The 23397-nt window shown below is 48.0% G+C and overlaps 1 protein-coding gene across 1 annotated transcript in view; it reads left to right on the top strand.

The window, feature by feature from the left end:
- The window catches only part of LOC141072548 (transient receptor potential cation channel subfamily M member 2-like), a 493704-nt gene extending 470898 nt beyond the window's left edge, over nt 1-22806 (top strand). Inside the window, exons 29-33 of the mRNA XM_073559813.1 lie at nt 341-427; nt 626-731; nt 825-926; nt 1008-1118; nt 22538-22806. Coding sequence (XP_073415914.1) covers nt 341-427; nt 626-731; nt 825-926; nt 1008-1118; nt 22538-22663 — 532 coding nt within the window. The 3' untranslated portion in view covers nt 22664-22806. The remainder of the gene's footprint in view (nt 1-340; nt 428-625; nt 732-824; nt 927-1007; nt 1119-22537) is intronic.
- The last annotated feature ends 591 nt before the right edge of the window (nt 22807-23397 follow it).

Raw genomic sequence — 23397 nt, 5'->3', positions numbered from 1 at the left:
TTACAGGACAGCCACATACGGGTTTGGTCGGCATTATTGTGGTTTTATTTTGAGGGGTCAGATGATAATCGCTCTATATCGTCTGGACATGTGAGTGGCCAATAGATATCAGGTGCAAGGCCACAGGGAGAGCACTCTCGGACAGGTCATCTGGCAATGTGCTCTAAACTATGTCTTTCCTCCCTCTCACGTGGCTCTTGTGCCTTTGGCAGAGGTTGGGCTCTTGGATGCAGCCATGACTTGTATTCCTTTCTCCCATCTCCCTCCCTATGGTACACCATGATGGATGCTCTGACTCGTGATGACATTACTCTGTGTCCTTCTCTTCTCAATCCTTCAGGAACCCAATGGGAAGAACGGGACTGAGGGGTGTTGGAAGTCTTCGCTGGTTTGGACCGAATCATTCCCTTCATCCAGTACTGACCCGGTGAGGAGCCGCACATGGGTGATTCCTGACCGTATATGTGATGAAGACATGCGGCCTGTATACACCTAGTTCAGGCACATATAGTGCATAGGGAAGCGCCATGTTCGAGGGCAGCGGCCATCACCTCATGATACTCACTATGCTATGCGCTTGCTCGATCTTCAGCTGATGACCCTATAATGTGTCTCTATTCTGCAGGTGGAGTAGAAACAAAGAGGGCGTTCCTAATAAGAAGATGTCTCGCAGGATGCTGGAGGTTTTGGTTGTGAAGCTCATGGATAATGAGCTGTGGGGATTGCCCGGGGTAAGCTACAAACAATGGGTGTGATGTTTGTCCCTGCCTTGGACTCTCTGTCCATAACTCAGTATTTGGGGTAACTCTGCATATTGAACACAGGGGACTCTGGATCCAGGAGAACAGGTTCCACTGAAGTTCCAGGCCCTCCTGATGCCCGGATATCTGGGCGACTTCCTGACCTTGCTCAGAGCTGGGACAGAGGTTGGTATACTAGGGTCCAGGGGGTCATTTATCTCCGCGTAGGAGCTGTGAAACAAATCATGAGATGTGGATCTGTCCTAGGTTTTCCACTGGTACCTGGATGACGCACGGAATACGGATAATGCCTGGATCGAGAGCTTGGCCATCAATATTCATTTCGACACGACAGAAGCTAATGATCGACTCCTTCAGGTAAAGCCAAATCACAGGAGGTAACGCGGCCCCTCATCTGCTCCATATTGTGTTCAACAACCCGCATGACTTCTCAGTTTTCTGCTCTCGTCTGGAATGTTATGACGGCAGAATATTTCATATCACTAGTTACAGTACAGAGCTGGGGCCCCTGTGAAGGAACAGTATACGGCCCATTAGTCACTCACAGCCCAGTGCCCCTTTGTATCTCTCAGTGACGGCGAGCTGTGACTGCTCCACATGGAGTCGGATAGGGGCAAGCTGCCATTAGGGTGGCAGGGGCCCCTTGTTTTCTTGGCCCCTCTGGCTCGGCCGGTAAGATGATTTGAGTCCTGGTAATTAGTGAGGAGTGAATATATTCGGCACTATTGGCTACTCGCACGGTTAGTACGGCATTCGGGCTATTCGTTACTCGGCGAGTAATTTGCTATTCGCCTCGATGTATTCTAGTGACCCGCCCAGCATGTTTGGCTTGCCAATCACAGTAATGTTGGCGCCATCTTTGGTGTGGCATTACTGTGATTGGCTGCCGGCGCCATCTTGCGCACATTGCAGCCGGAAACAGCGTAGTGAGAGCGTGGGGAGAGTGATAGGAGTTTCTACTGAGCGTTCTTCATTCCAATAAGCTCTTTTCAGAGCTGAAGATTGTGAGCAGATTACTTGTTTGTTAGGTGGGGATTTATTGTGCGAGATTTAATAGTCGGGAGGGAGGGTGGATGGCCGGCACCTGAGCGTTCTGATCATTGCACTTACATGCTGCAGCGCTCTGCCATTTCGCTCTGGTGCAGTCCGGGTACAGATAACCGCACGTGACAATTTAGCAGAGGCAATAATCTTCATTGCTCCGCTGTTGGAGTGTGTCAGCAGGGCAATCAATAGGGAGTACAAGCTTCACCATTGCACAATGTGCCAAGTTCTCACAAAGTACAAGCCATTCCCCATGTGGGGTATACATACATCACCACTAAGTACATGTTGCAGCAGCAGGGGGAGAGGAGGAGAAGGAGGAGGAGGTGATTTCATGATCAAAATGGGTTTGGATGGTAGGGGATGGGCGTTAAGACAACGTCCCAAACAAAACATTTGCCTGCTTTTACATTACCATCATCTGTAGAGCTTACAAAGTCGGAGGAAATCCAGCTCTTGGTCAATGTTAGAAGAGTCCGCCTGCTCAGACAATACACTCGTGGCAGGGCATGGCAGTACCACCAAGGTGTAGAAGGAGAGGTTGGGTCACATATGGAGCTTGGACAACCAATAGTTAAAGGCCTCTGAAGAATCAGGAAGGACGCTGGTATGGTCACTCAAGTGGTCCGTCACCATCTTGGTCAACTTCTCCCTCCTCGTCATAGTTACACCCACAGATAGCCCTTGTTGATGGGAGAGGTCTCATGAAAATGGCCCAGTTGGTGGACATCCCCCCCCCCCGAGTTGCACCTGGTGCCCTTCCATGTAATCCTTGTGGGTGAAAATAGCCGGTACCTCTGCCAGCAGCATTGTCTGAGGGTAATCTTTTCAGCAAGACTTCCACAACAACCCTCTGGCATGCATGCCCTGAAAATGTCCCATCTGCCTCTGACATGAGAGAAGCAAATTTCTCCTTGTACCGTGGGTGAAGAAAGGTGCACAGCCAGTATTTCATGGTGGACAAAATGTGTTTCATGCAAAGGTCTTGGGAAAGGCATCTGGACATGAACTCTGCCATGTGTGGCAGACCACAAAAAGTCAAACGTTCAGTGTCCTCACCAGGAAGAACACTAACCTTCCTTTCCTCCTCACGACGCAGAGCCTCCTCCTCCTCCTCTTCAGGCCATCCATGCTGGACAGGCAAGTAGCTGGGATTGAAAGTCCCCTCTGTAGGGCAGACCAGAAACTCCTGTTCCTCCTCATCCTCCTGTTCCTCGTCATCACCCATTGTGGCTTGGGAATATTGTGTGAGGCTGGGCTGTGTGGAATCAGCCTCTGTACAATCTTGTTCTATCACCACCTGCTCGGGATTCAAAGCTTCTTCTTTGAGATTCTGCAGTGAATGTTTTAGTAACACAGCAGCGGGATGGTTACTCTGACAATATCGTCACCAGCGCTCACCACCATTATAGTGGCACACTTAGGAACCTCTTGGCTGGAGACAAATTAACCATTTGTACATACTTGTATTTTGTCTCTTTTGTAATATCTTTTGTATCTTTTGTAAACACTGTTGATTTTTCTGGAGTAAACTTATAAATTTGCTTCGTTCTTCTTGCTCTATGATCGATCAGACATGTACTCCACTCAAATTCACGCTACCTGGGGTTGGTGTCTGACCCTATATAGACTTGTTAATGAACCGGGCTTACATCTAACGAGGAACTGGTGGCAGCATAGCGTCCTGGTGTTATTGGGGGATCCTGGCAGTGACGGACTGGAGGTTTCTGTATGTATTCCTGGCCTGGGACTGGTGATATATATACTGCCATCACTGCAGAGCACCCCGATAATCAGTACGTGACAGGGCAGCCTCTCCGGCGACTACTTATCCTAGGTGCAGTTCCCTGACTGACCCGAGGGTAAGGGGGCACCAGAGAGCTGCAAGCTTCATGAACTGAAACTAAAAGTGTTTTTTCCTGACACTGAGCAAAGGGTCTGAATACTTATGACCATGGGATATTTCTGTTTTTCTTCTTTAATAAATTTACAAAAATTTCTACATTTCTGTTTTTTTCCGTCAAGATGAGGGGCAGAGTGTACATTAATGAGAAAAAAATGAACTTTTTTGAATTTACCAAATGGCTGCAATGAAACAAAGAGTGAGAAATGTAAAGGGGTGTGAATACTTTCTGTACCCACTGTGTATAGACAGCTGCTTCTCTCCATGACCATGGTAAAAGCTGTAATTAGCAGCTGCTGAATTCAGTGTCAGTCCGTAGTCGTTACCTGTTATTGTCCGGCTACACGCAGCTGAAGCAATAATCTCTATTAGCAAAGCTGGACGTCACAGTGAATGTCCACAAAGCCAGAGAAGCCGCATGACATCTGTAATATAACAGGGGGCTCAGAATGTCAGCGCCATCTTTTTTGTATATCTTCATTAAATCTTTCCATCCTTAAAGGGAATCTGTCACCTTTTTTTTCAAGTATCAGCAGCCGGCCCCGCCATCAGGGTATTATCTCCAGCATTCTGTAATGCATTCTGTAATGCTGTATACAAGCCCCCGATGTAACCTGAAAGAGAAGAAAAACACATTAGCTTATACTCACCGGGGGGCGGTCTGGTTTTGGTCAGATGGGTGTTGCGGTCCGGTTCTTCTTCCCTTCCAGTCGTGGCTCCTGCACAGGTGCACTGCTCGCAGAGTTTAGTACTGCAGCGCGCAGGCGCTGGGAGAGGTCCGGCGCCTGCGCACTGCAGTATTCTGCTCTGCCCCCAACAGGGCAGAGCAGTGCGCCTGCGCAGGAGCCGCGACAGGCAGCAAGGAGGAGGATGTCACTGTTAGATGGGAGGCGCCGGACCGGACCGCAACACCCATCGGACCGCCCCCCCGGGTGAGTATAATCTAACTCATTTTTCTTATCTTTCCAGTTACATCGGGGGCTTATGCAGTGCCGTAACTATAAACTTCGGGGCCCCGGGGCAAAGCTCCATAGTGGGGCCCCTCAACGTTTCAATTACTAGAGGTTGTGCGGAATGTGGTGTAGCCTGCTCCGCATTGCTGTATACAACACGCAGGCTTCACCACGTTCCGCACGAGACCTTTCATAGATTTCGCTTATGATGCAAGTTTTAGAAGTTAAATGTTCCGTGGATAGGTTTATGGTTATTATATTCAGTGGTGTTACACAGTATAGATTTACACTTTCTTCACTTAAACATTACCAGTTTGTTCAGTTTTAAGCAGCAGCTACTTGGACATTTGCTTCCTAACTTTCAGAGAAGCGAATTCATCAATTACTTTGTCGAAGTTGATTGGTTGAGCTCGATCATTCGCAATTGGCGGTAGCGCGAAGCTGCGGAGTCGTTCTTGAGCCATCGTACTTCTCAAGTAGTGTTTTAGGAGTTTAAGCTTCAAGAAGGATCGTTCAGCCTTAGGCCGGGGTCACACTAACCGACGCAAAATACGGTCCGTAGTTTACAGGCGTAATACGGATGAATGACCCCTAAATAGTGCTCCGTATGTCATCCGTAATCAAGGTGCGGTCGCGTATTTTGTGCATGTCAGCATCCGTATGGAATCCGTATGGAGAGATTTTCTCGCCGCCTTACAAAATGGACATATAATGGAGCCCTATGACAGGGTTCCTAACAGAAACCAAAGAATAGATATAGACACATAGAATGCATATATATATGTATACACACAAGTCATTGAGATAAATATATATATATATACACACAAGTCATTGAGATAAATATATATATATATATATATACACAAGTCATTGAGATAAATATATATATATATATATATATATATATACACACAAGTCATTGAGATAAATATATATATATATATATATATATATACACAAGTCATTGAGATAAATATATATATATATATATATATATACACACAAGTCATTGAGATAAATATATATATATATATATATATACACACAAGTCATTGAGATAAATATATATATATATATATATATACACACAAGTCATTGAGATAAATATATATATTTATATATATATACACAAGTCATTGAGATAAATATATATATATATATATACACAAGTCATTGAGATAAATATATATATATATATATATATATATATACACACAAGTCATTGAGATAAAAATATATATATATACAGTGGGGAAAAAAAGTATTTAGTCAGTCAGCAATAGTGCAAGTTCCACCACTTAAAAAGATGAGAGGCGTCTGTAATTTACATCATAGGTAGACCTCAACTATGGGAGACAAACTGAGAAAAAAAAATCCAGAAAATCACATTGTCCGTTTTTTTTTCATTTTATTTGCATATTATGGTGGAAAATAAGTATTTGGTCAGAAACAAGCAATCAAGATTTCTGGCTCTCACAGACCTGTAACTTCTTCTTTAAGAGTCTCCTCTTTCCTCCACTCATTACCTGTAGTAATGGCACCTGTTTAAACTTGTTATCAGTATAAAAAGACACCTGTGCACACCCTCAAACAGTCTGACTCCAAACTCCACTATGGTGAAGACCAAAGAGCTGTCAAAGGACACCAGAAACAAAATTGTAGCCCTGCACCAGGCTGGGAAGACTGAATCTGCAATAGCCAACCAGCTTGGAGTGAAGAAATCAACTGTGGGAGCAATAATTAGAAAATGGAAGACATACAAGACCAGTGATAATCTCCCTCGATCTGGTGCTCCACGCAAAATCCCACCCCGTGGGGTCAGAATGATCACAAGAACGGTGAGCAAAAATCCCAGAACCACGCGGGGGGACCTAGTGAATGAACTGCAGAGAGCTGGGACCAATGTAACAAGGCCTACCGTAAGTAACACACTACGCCACCATGGACTCAGATCCTGCAGTGCCAGACGTGTCCCACTGCTTAAGCCTGTACATGTCCGGGCCCGTCTGAAGTTTGCTAGAGAGCATTTGGATGATCCAGAGGAGTTTTGGGAGAATGTGCTATGGTCTGATGAAACCAAACTGGAACTGTTTGGTAGAAACACAACTTGTCGTGTTTGGAGGAAAAAGAATACTGAGTTGCATCCATCAAACACCATACCTACTGTAAAGCATGGTGGTGGAAACATCATGCTTTGGGGCTGTTTCTCTGCAAAAGGGCCAGGACGACTGATCCGGGTACATGAAAGAATGAATGGGGCCATGTATCGTGAGATTTTGAGTGCAAACCTCCTTCCATCAGCAAGGGCATTGAAGATGAAACGTGGCTGGGTCTTTCAACATGACAATGATCCAAAGCACACTGCCAGGGCAATGAAGGAGTGGCTTCGTAAGAAGCATTTCAAGGTCCTGGAGTGGCCTAGCCAGTCTCCAGATCTCAACCCTATAGAAAACCTTTGGAGGGAGTTGAAAGTCCGTGTTGCCAAGCGAAAAGCCAAAAACATCACTGCTCTAGAGGAGATCTGCATGGAGGAATGGGCCAACATACCAACAACAGTGTGTGGCAACCTTGTGAAGACTTACAGAAAACGTTTGACCTCTGTCATTGCCAACAAAGGATATATCACAAAGTATTGAGATTAAATTTTGTTTCTGACCAAATACTTATTTTCCACCATAATATGCAAATAAAATGAAAAAAAAACAGACAATGTGATTTTCTGGATTTTTTTTTCTCAGTTTGTCTCCCATAGTTGAGGTCTACCTATGATGTAAATTACAGACGCCTCTCATCTTTTTAAGTGGTGGAACTTGCACTATTGCTGACTGACTAAATACTTTTTTGCCCCACTGTATATATATACACACAAGTCATTGAGACAAACATATATATATATATTTCACAGAGTTCTTTATAGCAGAATAGCCGCTAATTAAATTGCCGGCTTCTAGCAAATCATTCCATTTGCATAAACACTTTACAGTAAACCCCCCATTGATAGTAAATTATCTGGGGAAGCACAATGTAGGGTGGGCCCTTTAGGTTTCATGGCTGGTACAGGAGCATTAGCTGATGAAGATGCCAATTTACTACTCAGTATCACAGGCTCAGATAGGGTAACTATTAATGAATCACAGTCGATCAATAGACCGTTTACAGGGGGGGTTGCTTCACAATACATGCCTCCCATACCCCCGGGTAACCTTATTGAGGTGTTAGAAATGCAAGTTATAAAGGACATTGAATCATTGGTATATCCTGTAGTGCCTTCTAATCTGACAGACCCAGAAAGGAAGGCCATGGTGGAGATCAGAGAATGGTCTGATACCATAGTGAGACCTTCAGATAAAGGCGGCAACACGGTTTTGTTGCCCAGGGACATGTATTTTTCGGAGGCACCCCGGCAGCTATCTGATACAGTAACATATACCAGATTGAAGACTGATCCCACTCCCAGGTACATCAGGGAATTAAGGTCGCTACTCAGGAAATATGTCATGATGAACGTTATTTCTGAGAAGAAGGCAGAGAAATTGCTGCCGGAGTTTCCCACGAGCCCCCACTGGTACCACGTACCCAAAATCCACAAGTCTGCTTCTTGTCCCCCAGGACGCCCAATGGTATCTGGGATAGGATCCGTCACGGAATCCCTGTCCCAGTATATTGATTGGGTGCTGCGCCCTTTGTTGGGAGAGATCCCGTTGTACATAAAGGACACCAATGCCTTTTTGCATGTGATACGGGACTTTGCTTGGCAACCCGGCTTCATGCTGGCATCCATAGATGTGGAGAGCCTATATACACGAATTCCCCAGAAGTTGGGTGTGGATACTATTAGACAAATATTGAACTCCACAGGCAAAGAGCAGGGCTTTGTGGATTTTGTTTGTGAAGCTATGAATTTCATACTTACTCACAATGCATTCACTTTCGATTCTACGTGGTACCGTCAAAATGTGGGTACCGCGATGGGTACCCCGGCAGCATGTACGTTCGCCAATCTCTTTTTGGGTCCCTGGAAGAAAATTATGTCTACAATGCCAAACAATTCTTTCAACATATCAGACTTTGTCTCAGGTATGTGGACGACGTGTTCATTGTCTGGGATGGCACCAGAGATTCTTTTGACAAGTTTGTCAGTCACCTGAATGAGGTGAACCAGATGAACATGCTGTTCACACACAATTTCGGAGGGACACGGCTGGAATTTCTTGATGTCTTGTTGGAAGTTAAGGATAATGAAATCTGCACGTCAGTTTACAGGAAACCTTTGGCTACTAATTCCATATTGCGTTATGACAGTTTCCATCCATCACATACCATTAATTCATTACCATATGGTCAATTTTTGAGAGTTCACTGTCTAAATAATACCTTGGAGGGTTTTGAAACACAATCTAGAGAGTTATATAATAGGTTCAGACAAATGGGATATTCTAAGGTTCTATTAGATACCACACTTGAAAAAGTAAAATCTCAGCACAGTAATGAAGTTAGAGGAGTTGTGCCTCTAAAGAATAAGAGAGTCGAAAATGAAAAGAGATTTACCTTCTGTTTTCGTTATAGTCCCATGGATCGGCAGATACGAGCAGCAATTAGAAAAAATTGGCACATTTTGGAACAAGATAGAGATTTAAGCGACATAGTATCTAGAGGGCCCCTCATCTCATGTAAGCGGAGTACAAGAATTAGAGATATTCTGGTTAAGAATCGGATCCTCACTCAGCGTGACACTTGGCTGAGTAAAGGAACACCACAAGGGAATTACAGGTGCGGCCATTGTCCTTATTGTAAATGTCATCGTACTGATCGTACACTACACATGGGCGCGGTCACACACACAGTCACAGATTTGATCACATGTAAGACAGACCATGTAGTCTATGTGATTTTTTGCACATGTCGGTTTTTCTACATAGGTAAAACCATACGTCCGCTATACATTCACTTTCGTGAGCATTTTAAGTCCATTAGTACGGGAAAAGGAGTCCCACTTTTCATTAACCATGTAAGAGATGCACATGGAAATGACCCGAATGTTCTCTCCTTTGCAGGAATTGAGAAGGTGGTTTTACCGCCGCAGGGAGGGCATCTAAATAAAATCTTATTACAACGAGAATCCAGGTGGATTATGAACACACAGGCGACCGGTCCGCTGGGCTTTAATGATAGAATAGACATGGCTGTTTTTTTATCAAGGAGTTTATATTTTCCCTCATTTCCTTTGATGTTGATAGGAGAACCATGTCACACATGTATACATGCGGCTTTTCTGGTTGGAACCTTTTTCCTGGAGTCTCTAATTGTAGCTTTGATGAACTTCCACATATTTGAGGCAAAGACATCTTTTTGAGTTTGGTGGGTTTTCTCTCCCGTAGCATTTGAATCGTTTAGTGACTTGTTTTTTGTTTGCATAGTATACGTGCACATATACATTGTGCGTTTTCAGTGCAGCGGTTTCTGTCCGCTGGGATCGAGATTTGTCATTGATAGTCCATCATTGTGTTTATCCACAATAAGATACAGCTATGCAGGTACATAGTAGTTTATGAGAATCCTAAAAAAACAGATATTAAGTTGCACACAATTTACATTTTCTTCAGGATAAGAATTTTTTTGAAAATTTTTTTTTTTTATTTTTTTTTTCTGTGAGTATATTAATAGTTCAATACAATAATAGTGAGACAGTTTGGTCTCTGGATACATATGATTGTAGATGTTTTCCATAAGAAAAAGGAAAAAAATAGTAGCTTTCGACATATGAAAATAACAGTAGTCTTTGATATATGAATATGCATTGTAATTTATTATCTCTCGATGTAACCATTTCTCTGCTTGTGCAGCAAGTTGTATTTATGCTTTTGTATGTTGTAATGCATCTCAGCATGTTTTTAATTCACTAATGTCACTTAGACAGCAGCTGTGGAGGGAGGAGGTACGGAGTGATGTGATTTCCATAGGAACCCGGCACTTCCCCCCACTGTTTGACCCGTTGAAGCGCTTGAGCAGCGCGAAACGGCCGTTGTCAGCCTTTCTTGCACTCCTTATGTCACTCCCCCGACTTGACATGTTCATGATATGTCAATAAACCAGTGAAACTTCCATCTCGATGAGTGCGACCTTTTCTCTTTGCATGGATTCCCAGGATTGACTGTTTCCAGGTCTGGCACCCGAGATTCCCAGCTGCTGGGCTTCTGTATGCCGACACCAGATATGAATTTCTCTCTCCAACACCTCCTCTCCAGACCGGAACCACTTGGCATAAAACACAAGCTATAATTGGCGACGCCCATAGGCCAGCACGACTATTTAAAGACCGTTGGCGTGACCAGACATCCCACATGATTTCCAGCTAGATTAACTTCCAATAACCTGAGTAAAATCAAGCCGGCGCCACTAAGGCTATAGTGGACGGAGATGGAACTACCGCTGCTTGCCGGACGCTGTGGTGTAAATAGCGTCCGACATGACAGTACCCCGTCTTCTACCAGGGACCCCAGGGCTCTCAAGACTCATAGGACCTGGCTTGTCCGGATGACGGCGGTGAAACGAACTGACCAGCCGATCCGCATGTATGTCCGTGGCTGGTACCCAAGACCTCTCCCCTGGACCATACCCCGTCAGTGTACCAAATACTGAAGAGTACGGCGCAGTACTCGAGAGTCCACCACCTTGGAGACTTCAAACTCTAAATTGCCATCCACCATGACTGGAGGTGGCATCGGCGTAGTGTCCACAGAGCCTACCACCTTTTTCAATAAAGACCTGTGAAACACGTTGTGTATCCTGTATACCGCAGGAAGTTCCAACCGATAAGCAACCGGGTTAATGATGGCAGCAATCTTAAAAGGGCCAATAAATCTTGGACCCAATTTCAATGATGGAATTTTGAGTTTTATGTTTTTAGTAGCTAACCACACCCAATCACCCACACACAGGTCCGGACCTGGCACGCGTCTAGCGTCAGCCACTCGTTTGTACCTTGCACTCATGCTCAGCAATCGCTGTTTCACACTCCTCCAGACCAGTGATAGTTGAACTCCTAGCTGGTCCTCCTCCGGGACGCCCCCAGAGCCACCCTGACGCAAGGTACAAAATTGAGGATGGTGCCCGTAAACACAAGAACGGAGACTCTCCCGATGATTCTTGGCGGTGATTATTTAACACGAACTCGGCCAAGGGAAGGAATGTCGACCACTCCTCTTGGTTGTCAGACACAAAACATCGCAAATACTGCTCCAGATTTTGGTTCATGCGCTCAGTTTGACCATTTGACTGCGGATGAAACGCCGACGAATGAGACAACTTCATCCCCAATCGTGAGCAAAAAGCTTTCCAAAACTACGCCACAAACTGGGTACGCCTATCGGACACTATGTCTGACGGAACTCCGTGTAGTCTGACCACCTCCTGCACAAAAACCTGAGCCAATGTCTTCGCGTTGGGCAAGGAAGGCAACGACACAAAATGCGCCATCTTCGAAAATTGATCAACCACCACCAGGATGACCGTGTTCCCCGCCGAGGCAGGCAAGTCCGTGATAAAGTCCATGGAGATTTCTGTCCATGGCCTACAAGGTACCCCCGGAGGCTGTAGAGTGCCAGCAGGACGGGAGTTGGGCGACTTGGCCCTGGCGCACGTGATGCAAGCTGCCACGTACAAGACCACGTCCTGCCGGATCTTTGGCCACCAGAAGCGGCGCGATACCAGCTACAAGGTGCCTCTAACGCCTGGATGACCGGCCAGGACAGAGTCGTGGTGTTCCCCCCAACACTTTAAGACGAAGATGAAGGGGTACGAATGACTTTTTAGCGGGAAGTCCTGGCGGTACCTCCTCCTGGGCCTCGGCAATCTCCGCTTCTGTCTCAGTCGTGAGAGCCGAAACCACTACACCTTCCTGGAGGATGGGTACCGGATCTTCCCGAGGTTCTCCCCCCGGAAAACACCTGGACAAGGCATCCGCCTTGGTGTTTTTAGCCCCAGGACGGTAAGTCACCAGAAAGTTAAATCGAGTAAAAAACAATGCCCAGCGAGCCTGCCTGGGAGACAGACGCTTTGCCGACTCCAGATAGAGCAGGTTTTTATGGTCGGTGATGACTGTGACCTGGTGGACCGCCCCCTCCAAGAAGTGTCGCCATTCCTCAAAAGCCAATTTGATGGCCAACAACTCCCTGTTGCCGATGTCGTAATTCCGTTCGGCAGGCGACAGCTTCTTGGAGAAGTAGGCGCATGGACGCATATTGCTCAAGGACGAGCCCTGTGACAGTACTGCCCCCACTCCCACCTCAGACGCATCAACCTCCACAGTAAAAGGTTTAGATACGTCCGGTTGCACCAGAATGGGGGCTGAAGCAAAACGGTTTTTCAGAAGCTCAAATGCATGCACCGCCACCTCAGACCAGATAGCGAGATTGGTACCTTTTCTCGTCATGTCCGTGAGCGGTTTGGCTATAGTAGAGAAATTCTTAATAAACTTCCTATAATAGTTGGCAAACCCAAGGAACCGCTGGAGCGCTTTTAGATTATCAGGCCGTTCCCATCGCAGCACCACTTGCACCTTCGCAGCATCCATTTTAAACCCTGCGGCGGACACAATATATCCCAAAAAAGGCAACTCCTGAACAAAAAAAACGCATTTTTCAAGCTTAGCATAGAGCTTATTCTCACGGAGCAGCTGTAACACCTGCCTGACATGCTCTAAATGAGTGTCCTGGTCGCTCGAATAAATGAGGATATCATTCAGGTACACAATCACAAATTTCCCCAGCACATGAGCAAATACATAATTTATGAAATGTTGGAAAACAGCAGGTGCGGTTGTCAACCCAAATGGCATAACTAGGCTTTCAAAATGACCCTCAGGGGTATTAAATGCCGTCTTCCACTCATCCCCCTGACGGACCCTTATGAGGTTATACGCCCCCCTGAGGTCAAGTTTGGAAAACCACTTCGCACCAGCCACCTGGTTGAACAAATCAGGGATCAGAGGCATCGGGTAGGGATCACGGACCGTAATCTGGTTTAACTCCCGGAAATCCAGACACGGGCGTAACCCCCCATCTTTCTTCTTAATGAAGAAAAACCCCGCTGCTACAGGCGAGGATGAAGGCCGGATGTGCCCTTTACTTAGGCTCTCCGCGATGTAGTCTTTAAGAGCTTGTCTCTCCGGACCTGAAATACAAAACATCCTCGCCTTTGGCAATTTGGCCCCGGGTTTTAACCTAATCACACAGTCATAGGCTCGATGTGGAGGTAGTTCTGAGCAACCCCTCTCAGAGAAGACGCCCGCAAAATCCAGCAATGCCTCCGGAAGGCTGGACTTCACGGCGGACACACATGTGGCCAAGCAATTTTCCTGGCAGAAACCGCTCCACTGGACTATGTCCTGGATTCCCCAGTCAATCACCGGGTTGTGCTTGGACAACCATGGGAAACCCAGGACCATTTGTGCTGGGAGATTATTGAGTACCCTACATGTAAACCACTCAGAATGTAGGACCCCAATGTGGAGTTTAACCTCAGCTACAAACTCAGTAATCTCCCCCTGTGGGAGGGGAGCGGCATTAAGGCTGAGTTCACACGTGGCGTTTTTTCCGCGTTTCCGCGGCGGTTTTAACCGCGCGATTTTGCCACGAAAATGCGAAAAATAAGCATCCCATGCATTCCTATGGGATTCCGCAATGCTGTGCTAATGCTGCGGTTTTTACCGCGGCGGAATCGCTTCGCGGTAAAAACCGCAGCATGCTCATTAATTTGCGGAATCGCGGCGATCCCGCACCCATAGGAATGCATTGTTCCGCTTAGTTCCCGCATGTGGCTGTGCACACCATGCGGAAAGTAAGCAGAACAATTGCGGATGGTACCCACGGTCTGGAGGAGAGGAGACTGTCCTCCGGGCTTTGGGTACCATATCCCTGTAAAAAATAGAATTTAAAATAAAAAATATTGTTATTCTCACCTTCCGGCGTCCCGCGCAGCATTCCCACCTCTCTTCACGCTCCCGGTCCCAGTAATCCTTTGCGAAAATGCCCGCGATGGCGTCCAGTCTCGCGGGATTGCGAAGTCTCGCGGTCATTCACGCGACGTCATCGCGAATTACCGCAAGACATCGCGATCCCACGAGAACTGACGTCATCGCGGGCATTTTCGCAAAGGATTACTGGGAACGGATGCGTGGGACGCCGGAAGGTGAGAATAACACTATTTTTTATTTTTTTTTACATTCTATCTTTTACTACTGAGGCCGCATAGGCAGCCTCAGTAGTATAAAGTTGGTCACACTCGTCAAACACTATGTTTGACGAGTGTGACCAACCTGTCAATCAGTTCTCCAAGCGATGCTACAGATCGCTTGGAAAACGCTAGCATTAAGCAAGCTAAATACGCTTGCAAAATGCTAGTTTTTCCGCGGGAAAATCACGGGAATTTAAAATGCGATTTTCCCGCGGAATGGAATTCCGGAATTCTCGCGGTAATTTCCGCGAGAGTTCCGGTACGTGTGCACTTAGCCTAATGGTAACCACGCGAATAGGATGAGGGAGTTTTTCGATCTTAAAACTGGCCGTGCGTGCAAACTCCTCATCCATGAGATTGGTGGCTGAACCGCTATCCACAAACACTGATATTGGTAGCTCTCTGCCCGCAATAATAACCCTGGCAGGGAGCATACATTGAGATACCATCATGGAGGATATGCATACGCTCAGTTGGGCCTCCTCCATACCCTCTGAGCTTACCAGTTTTCCGCTGGTGCGACTTTCTTTGGTAGCACAGGACAAGCATTTACATAATGATCTCTTTTACCACAGTAAAAACATGCTCCATGCTTCCTGAACCCAGGAACGCGACGCTGCACATGTGATACCCCAGCGATTTGCAAAGGTTCCGTGGGGTCACCTGCAGCAACCACACTTGCACCCCTGCTTTCCCCCAGAGGTAGCGTCTCCTGCGCTCCTTGACGCAAACGGCGATCAATACGAATAACCAAACTCATGGCAGATTCTAACGATGCCGGAGTCTCATACATCAGAAGGGCCTGTTTAACTCTTTCTGAGACCCCATGAATAAACTGACTCCGCAGCGCTGGGTCGTTCCACTGTGTGTCTACTGCCCAACGGCAAAATTCTGAGCAATAGTCTTCCGCCATACGTTCCCCCTGACGGAGGGCGCGGATTTTAGATTCCGCCAAAGCCAATCTGTCGGGATCATCATAAATGAGCCCGAGTGCTGAAAAAACATTCTCAACCGAATGAAACGTAGCAGAGTCAGCTGGTAAGGAAAACGCCCATGCTTGGGGGTCCCCACTCAGTAAGGATAACACCAGACCAACCCGCTGAGCCTCATTACCTGAGGAGACCGGGCGCATGCGAAAGTATAACTTGCAGGCCTCCCGAAAGATTACAAATTTGCTGCGTTCCCCAGAAAATCGTTCAGGCAGCGGAATCTTCGGCTCTGCACCTGCACCTGCAGAAGCTGCTTGCACATTAGCTACAACCAGGCCCTGCTGCTGAACTGCCCCCTTCAACTCAGTGACCTGTACGGACAGCGCCGCCAACTGGCGGTTTATGGAAGTCATGGAATCCATGGACTACCAAAATATTGTGGGCCGATTATAATGTTACGCGGGGCTTAGGTCAAAGAAGGCTGAAATACCCGGGGCCCCTGTGGAGTCCCTCCAACTAGGGAAAACCCTGTCTGACCCTCAACCCAGGGTTTTTGCTAATGGTGCAAATGCCTGAGCCTCCAACCTTTCCTTATCTCCTGCTCAGCCCTAAGCTGAACCCTCCACCCTCCACCTAGTGAGTCGTCAAACCACCAAAGCCCCCACAGTAATGACAGACAGGGAGAACTTAAACCGCACCGCGCCGCAAACACACCGGACAATACCGTAATGTGAACCGGGCAAAACAAAGCACAAATATAGGAAGGCGAAAAGGTAACAACGGATCATACGCCACCAGATACTAATTTCTCTCTCCAACACCTCCTCTCCAGACCGGAACCACTTGGCATAAAACAGAAGCTATAATTGGCGACGCCCAAAGGCCAGCACGACTATTTAAAGACCGTGGGTGTGACCAAACATCCCACCTGATTTCCAGCTAGATTAACCCCCAATAACCTGAGTAAAATCAAGCCGGCGCCACTGCGGCTATAGTGGACGGAGATGGAACTACCGCTGCCTGCCGGACGCTGTGGTGTGAATAGCGTCTGACATGACAATGACAATACAGGGGGAACACCACTTAGCTTTGCTCTGTTGCGTACGCTCCTAGCAACAGAGCCCACCACCTGTGTGCATCTTCTCCTCCACCCAGATCCATCACCACAACTGGATCCTTCACCATAGTGCAGCCTTGGAGCAGAGTCCACCACCAGTTGCAGAAGTCCAGTAACAGAGTCCCAAAGATGAGTTCAGCTCCTGCCCAAAATGTCCAGCATGCTTGAGTCCAGCTCTCAGCAACCAAGTCCCGCATGCTGAGTGCAACTCTCTCCGTAGTCGTCACTCCACCAAACCATGCAAGCACTTCCTACCAACACCATAAACTGTGACTCCACCACACCATGCTAGTCCTTCTTGCAGGCCACCTAGCTGCCACTCGTCCCCTCTGGCTGGGCTGCGCAGGACTCATGTTCAGCTCCTTCATTCACCCAGGCTTCCTTGTGAATGACTAACACACAATCAATATCACCAACAGTGATTGAACCCACCTGGCTCTCTTTTATAGAGCCTAACACCTGATTTGTAATTGCGTGCACATTAACCCTAAAACTAAGGTGCGATACCACTCACAACCACCGGGGCAACTTAGAATGAACGACACCACGTGTAATAGTTCTAATGGCCACCGGGGGCAATCAACCCACTTTGGCACCAAGCCAAAGGAAAAAAAAGTTCACTTTGTCCATTTAACTTGACAGATCCACGCTGGATAATGACAGTACCCCCTCCTTAATGAGGGGCCTCTGGACCCTCAAGACCACTCCTCATAAGGGAAACACCTACAGCGGAGATGCCCAGATCCTGGGTTCACCCCACCACTACCTGACACTTCAGGTAAATGACAAACGCACCGCTGGTATTGGCAATATATGTTCGTTTTGGAGGCACCACTCATCTCCACAGCGACGACCTGGGGAACGAGTTTATATATGTGTATGTTTGCTATGAGCTGATCAGACTCCACAACACACTTCCACAAGATGTTTTTTGGTGGCCACCCATACATGCTCGTTCACACACAGGTCCAGACCTGAACGTTTATTACACACATTCGTTTGTCATATTTTGGTGAACTCATTCTGGACTCGACAACAGAGGCGTCCCCCTGTGTCACCACACTCACACCCCCGCTATTCACCAAGGGACACCACCCTACAACCCTTTCACCATGAGGTCTGCACCTCCCAGGGTTGGCTAATGGCGAGGGTTGAGATTTGTCCCTACTCCCCCGCAGCACACCTGCTGCTCACACCTGGTGGTGAAGGGACCGGGATATGGAGGAAATTACACTCGCTGGTCGCCTTCCTCCAGGCGACCAGGAGGGGGCGGCTTCTTCGGTGGTATTGAAGATTTGGCGTCAGTCCCGCGGACTATCACCAGTCTGCTCATTACAGGGACGTACCCCTTCACCTCGGGGAACCCCAGACAGCACCATGGAGATCACCAACTCCACCCACCTGTCTGGTTACGTCCACCTGTATGAACAAGTCCCGCTCCCCAGCAGCGACTCCAGGGGGCTCTTACCAAAGCCGCAGGGACATGGAGGAAAAATACACTCGCTGGTCACCTTCCTCCACACGACCAGGAGGGGGCGGCTTCTTCGGTGGTATTGAAGATTTGGCGTCAGTCCCGCGGACTATCACCAGTCTGCTCATTACAGGGACATACCCCTTCACCTCGGGGAACCCCAGACAGCACCATGGAGATCACCAACTCCACCCACATGTCTGGTTACGTCCACCTGTATGAACAAGTCCCGCTCCCCAGCAGCGACTCCAGGGGGCTCTTACCAAAGCCGCAGGGACATGGAGGAAAAATACACTCGCTGGTCACCTTCCTCCACACGACCAGGAGGGGGCGGCTTCTTTGGTGGTATTGAAGATTTGGCGTCAGTCCCGCGGACTATCACCAGTCTGCTCATTACAGGGACATACCCCTTCACCTCGGGGAACCCCAGACAGCACCATGGAGATCACCAACTCCACCCACATGTCTGGTTACGTCCTCCTGTATGAACAAGTCCCGCTCCCCAGCAGCGACTCCAGGGGGCTCTTACCAAAGCCGCAGGGACATGGAGGAAAAATACACTCGCTGGTCACCTTCCTCCACACGACCAAGAGGGGGCGGCTTCTTCGGTGGTATTGAAGATTTGGCATGAGACCCGCAGACTATCACCAGTCTGCTCACTACAGGGACATACCCCTTCACCTCGGGGAACGCCAGACAGCACCATGGGGTTCAACAACTCCACCCACCTGTCTGGTCACGTCCACCTGTATGAACAAGTCCCGCTCCCCAGCAGTGACTCAAGGGGGCTTTTGCCAGACCCGCAATTTGCCAAAGTCGCCATTTTGATTTCCTGGTTACCTGAGCAGAGTCCCCAGACCCTGATAACTGCTGCTGCAGCGGCTCTAAACACCTTGCCGATCCCCACTCACCTCAGTGAGGCCCGGCAGCAATTACTCAGCGGTCTCCACATGGCCAAAGCTCACCAGAGAAAAAAAAGTTGGGTTGGTGACAATATCACGGTCACGTGTGTCTGGACACAGCGAGTACCGCAAGGCGAACCCATGTGATGCACGTGACCCTGGATACACTGCCTCCAACTGGCGAATTTAGACATTACACGTATATACAAGTCTGGAAAGCCCGCCTCCAGTAAGGCGAATTTAAATAAGGGTAACCTGGGAAACATTAACAATGGTGGGCCCTGCGATAGGGAATAGGGAAGTGGAGACCTCCTGAGCTCCCCTGAGCCAGTGTCCCTGCACTCCTAACGTTCCCTATGCTGGTTCCGCACCGGGCGCGCAGCAGGAACCTAAAATCCCTAGCTCGTCCTGACCTAAACCCTCACTAGGGAATTGGTCGGTGCGGAAACTAATCCCACCACTGCACTAAAACACACATGAGGAAAGATGACAAAACAGGGGAAACACCACTTAGCTTTGCTCTGTTGCGTACGCTCCTAGCAACAGAGCCCACCACCTGTGTGCATCTTCTCCTCCACCCAGATCCATCACCACAACTGGATCCTTCACCATAGTGCAGCCTTGGAGCAGAGTCCACCACCAGTTGCAGAAGTCCAGTAACAGAGTCCCAAAGATGAGTTCAGCTCCTGCCCAAAAAGTCCAGCATGCTTGAGTCCAGCTCTCAGCAACCAAGTCCCGCATGCTGAGTGCAACTCTCTCCATAGTCGTCACTCCACCAAGCCATGCAAGCACTTCCTGCCAACACCATAAACTGTGACTCCACCACGCCATGCCAGCCCTTCTTGCAGGCCACCTAGCTGCCACTCGTCCCCTCTGGCTGGGCTGCGCAGGACTCATGTTCAGATCCTTCATTCACCCAGGCTTCCTTGTGAATGACTAACACACAATATCACCAACAGTGATTGAACCCACCTGGCTCCCTTTTATAGAGCCTAACACCTGATTTGTAATTGCGTGCACATTAACCGTAAAACTAAGGTGCAATACCACTCACCACCACCAGGGCAACTTAGAATGAACGACACCACGTGTAATAATTCTAATGGCCACCGGGGGCAATCAACCCACTTTGGCACCAAGCCAAAAGGAAAAAAGTTCACTTTGTCCATTTAACTTGTCAGATCCACGCTGGATCATGACAATAAGACTACTTTTTAACCCCTGAATATCTTCTCAGAAGTCAGGGGTCGTCTTATACGCCAGGTGCAGGGCACCACCTACTGGCAAAGAGACAGTGTGGCTGCCCAGGATATGTGCACAGTGTCCAGCCGCTCTCTCCAGGAGGAGAGAGACTGGAGCTGACATTTCTGCCTCCACCAGCAGGTGCCAGACATCAAATACTACAACCCCCGACCACAGGTACAGCAGTCACTATTGCTCCCTCCCGGTTGTGAGGAGAGACTGAGTGGGGTTGTACACAGCTCTGAGGCAGATGACTCACTGAGTAGATTCTGCATGGCCCGGAGCCGGGAGGAATGTGTGATTATGGAGACCTCCTCCCCTCCCCCTGGCAGCAGTAGAGACCTGCGGACTGGAGAGGGGCCGGACTTCTCACACTTTGTCACAGAGATATTTGTGTCTGCTGAGACTGTCTCCTCTCAATGCTGAGAGTTTGTTACAGTGTGCACGGTGCCTGCCTCCCCAACTCTCGTGATCTCCAGACTAACATATTATTACAAATCTTGTGCTATGAGACTCTCCAGGCCAGTGCAGGCTTCCATTCATTGACAGCTGGCAGAGCTCCTGGAAATGATTGAAATGAGAGTCTCCTGTCCTCCGGGTGACATTGGTACTAAATACCATCTACCTACACACGCACTACAACTACTAGATGCGACCCAGACTGCACTGATGATCCGACACTGGCCGCTGACCGATGAGCAATGGCCAATGAGCAGCTCAGTGCGCGTCGCGGCCGCTGCCTGAACTACTGGCGCGACACCACACGATCCGCTAACAGTCTACTGCCTGCCATAGCGCTCCTGTTACTAAGCCAAATAGCGTTTCCCCGTTTAAAGTATAAATGGACAAAAAACATTTACGCTCGCACTTTCATGGATCTTTTCGTTATTTTTATTAACTTTAAACTCAAATAATATAGGAGCTGGGTATTTAATGAGAAATTAAAGTATTAAAATACAATTTTTTACCATCAGTTTGGGGCCCCTTGGGTGGTTGGGGCCCCGGGGCAGTGCCCCGGTTGTAGTTACGGCCCTGGGCTTATCTACAGCCTTACAGAATGCATTATAGAATGCTGTAGATAAGCCCCTGATGGCGGTGGCCGCAGCTGATACTCGAAAAATGAGGTGACAGATTCTCTTTAATAGTGATTCGAGATATCCCAGCATGCTCAGGTGTTCTCCCGAGCATCTTGGGCATCATCGGAAATTAAGTTTGAGTCTCCACAGCTTCATGATTTGCAGCTGCTAGACAGCCTGAATACATGCAGGGATTGTCTGTTTGTTTGGGAATCCCCATATGTATTCAGGCTGTCTAGCAGCCGCAAATCATGAAGCTGCAGGGACTCAAACTTAACTTCCGAGCATGCCTTAGGCTATGTGCACACGTAGTTTTTTTGGTGTGCAGATTTTGGAGAGGAAACCGCAGGTAAATCCGCAGGACAAAAGTCCTGCGGTTTATCTGCGGTTTTGCCCTGCGGTTTTACACCTCATAATGGATGAGGAGTAAAACTGCAGCGTTTCTGCACCAAACAATTGACATGCTGCGGATTGTAAACCGCAGCAAAACCGCGCCGAAAAATCCGCAGCATGTGCACAGCGCTTTTTAATTTCCATAGGAAATAAAGGTACTGTACCATGCCGCAGAATCTGCTGCGGAACCGCAGCTGCAGAAACGCTGCGGAACCGCAGTAGAATCCGCACCGTGTGCACATACCCTAAGATTCTCGGAGAACACCCAAGCAGGCTCGGAAATCTCGAGTAACGAGCACACTCGCTCATCACTAATCCTTAACAGTCCCCCTTTGGCATCCATTTGTGGGGCGGTGGTCCTCTACGTTCCTATGGTTTTGGTAGTATAACGACATTGTGTTGAAAGCTGCACATGAAATGGCAGAGATTGTTTGTGGCGCTTGTTTCTCTCTGTTACCAGCCTCAGCCCTTCTGTTCTTCATCATTTGTTCGCTTTTTGTATCATTGTAGAACTTGAAAGAATCAGATTCTGAGGTGTCGCTTCGCTGGCAGCTCCTGGACCATAAGATTCCCCTCTATGCCAATGAGAAGGAAATCCTCCAGAGGACAGCGGAGCATCATGGAGCACATTACTGAGCTGCAGCTCCGGCCACGAGCCGGACACAAGAGGCCACAGCTGAATCAAAACTGCACTGAAAAGAAGGAGCTCAATGTACGACAAGGAGCAGAGCAGGACTTGTCATGTCCACCATAACCAACCTGCACATAGAGCAGTGGCCTCAGTGTACGACGAGAAGCAGAGGAGAACTTGTCATGTCCACCAGAACCAAACTCCACATGGAGCAATGACCTCAATGTACGACGAGAAGCAGAGCAGGACTTGTCATATCCACCAGAACTGACCTTCACGTGGAGCAATGACCTCAATGTACGACGAGAAGCAGAGCAGGACTTGTCATATCCACCAGAACTGACCTTCACGTGGAGCAATGACCTCAATGTACGACGAGAAGCAGAGCAGGACTTGTCATATCCACCAGAACTGACCTTCACGTGGAGCAATGACCTAAATGTACGACGAGAAGCAGAGCAGGACTTGTCATATCCACCAGAACTGACCTTCACGTGGAGCAATGACCTCAATGTACGACGAGAAGCAGAGCAGGACTTGTCATATCCACCAGAACTGACCTTCACGTGGAGCAATGACCTCAATGTACGACGAGAAGCAGAGCAGGACTTGTCATATCCACCAGAACTGACCTTCACGTGGAGCAATGACCTCAATGTACGACGAGAAGCAGAGCAAGACTTGTCATATCCACCAGAACTGACCTTCACGTGGAGCAATGACCTCAATGTACGACGAG

The sequence above is a fragment of the Dendrobates tinctorius genome, unplaced genomic scaffold, assembly GCF_039654945.1.
Source record: "Dendrobates tinctorius isolate UK_male_01 unplaced genomic scaffold, ASM3965494v1 ptg000275l, whole genome shotgun sequence".
Lineage (NCBI taxonomy): Eukaryota > Metazoa > Chordata > Amphibia > Anura > Dendrobatidae > Dendrobates > Dendrobates tinctorius.
This window is presented reverse-complemented; position numbering and strand designations above follow the sequence as displayed.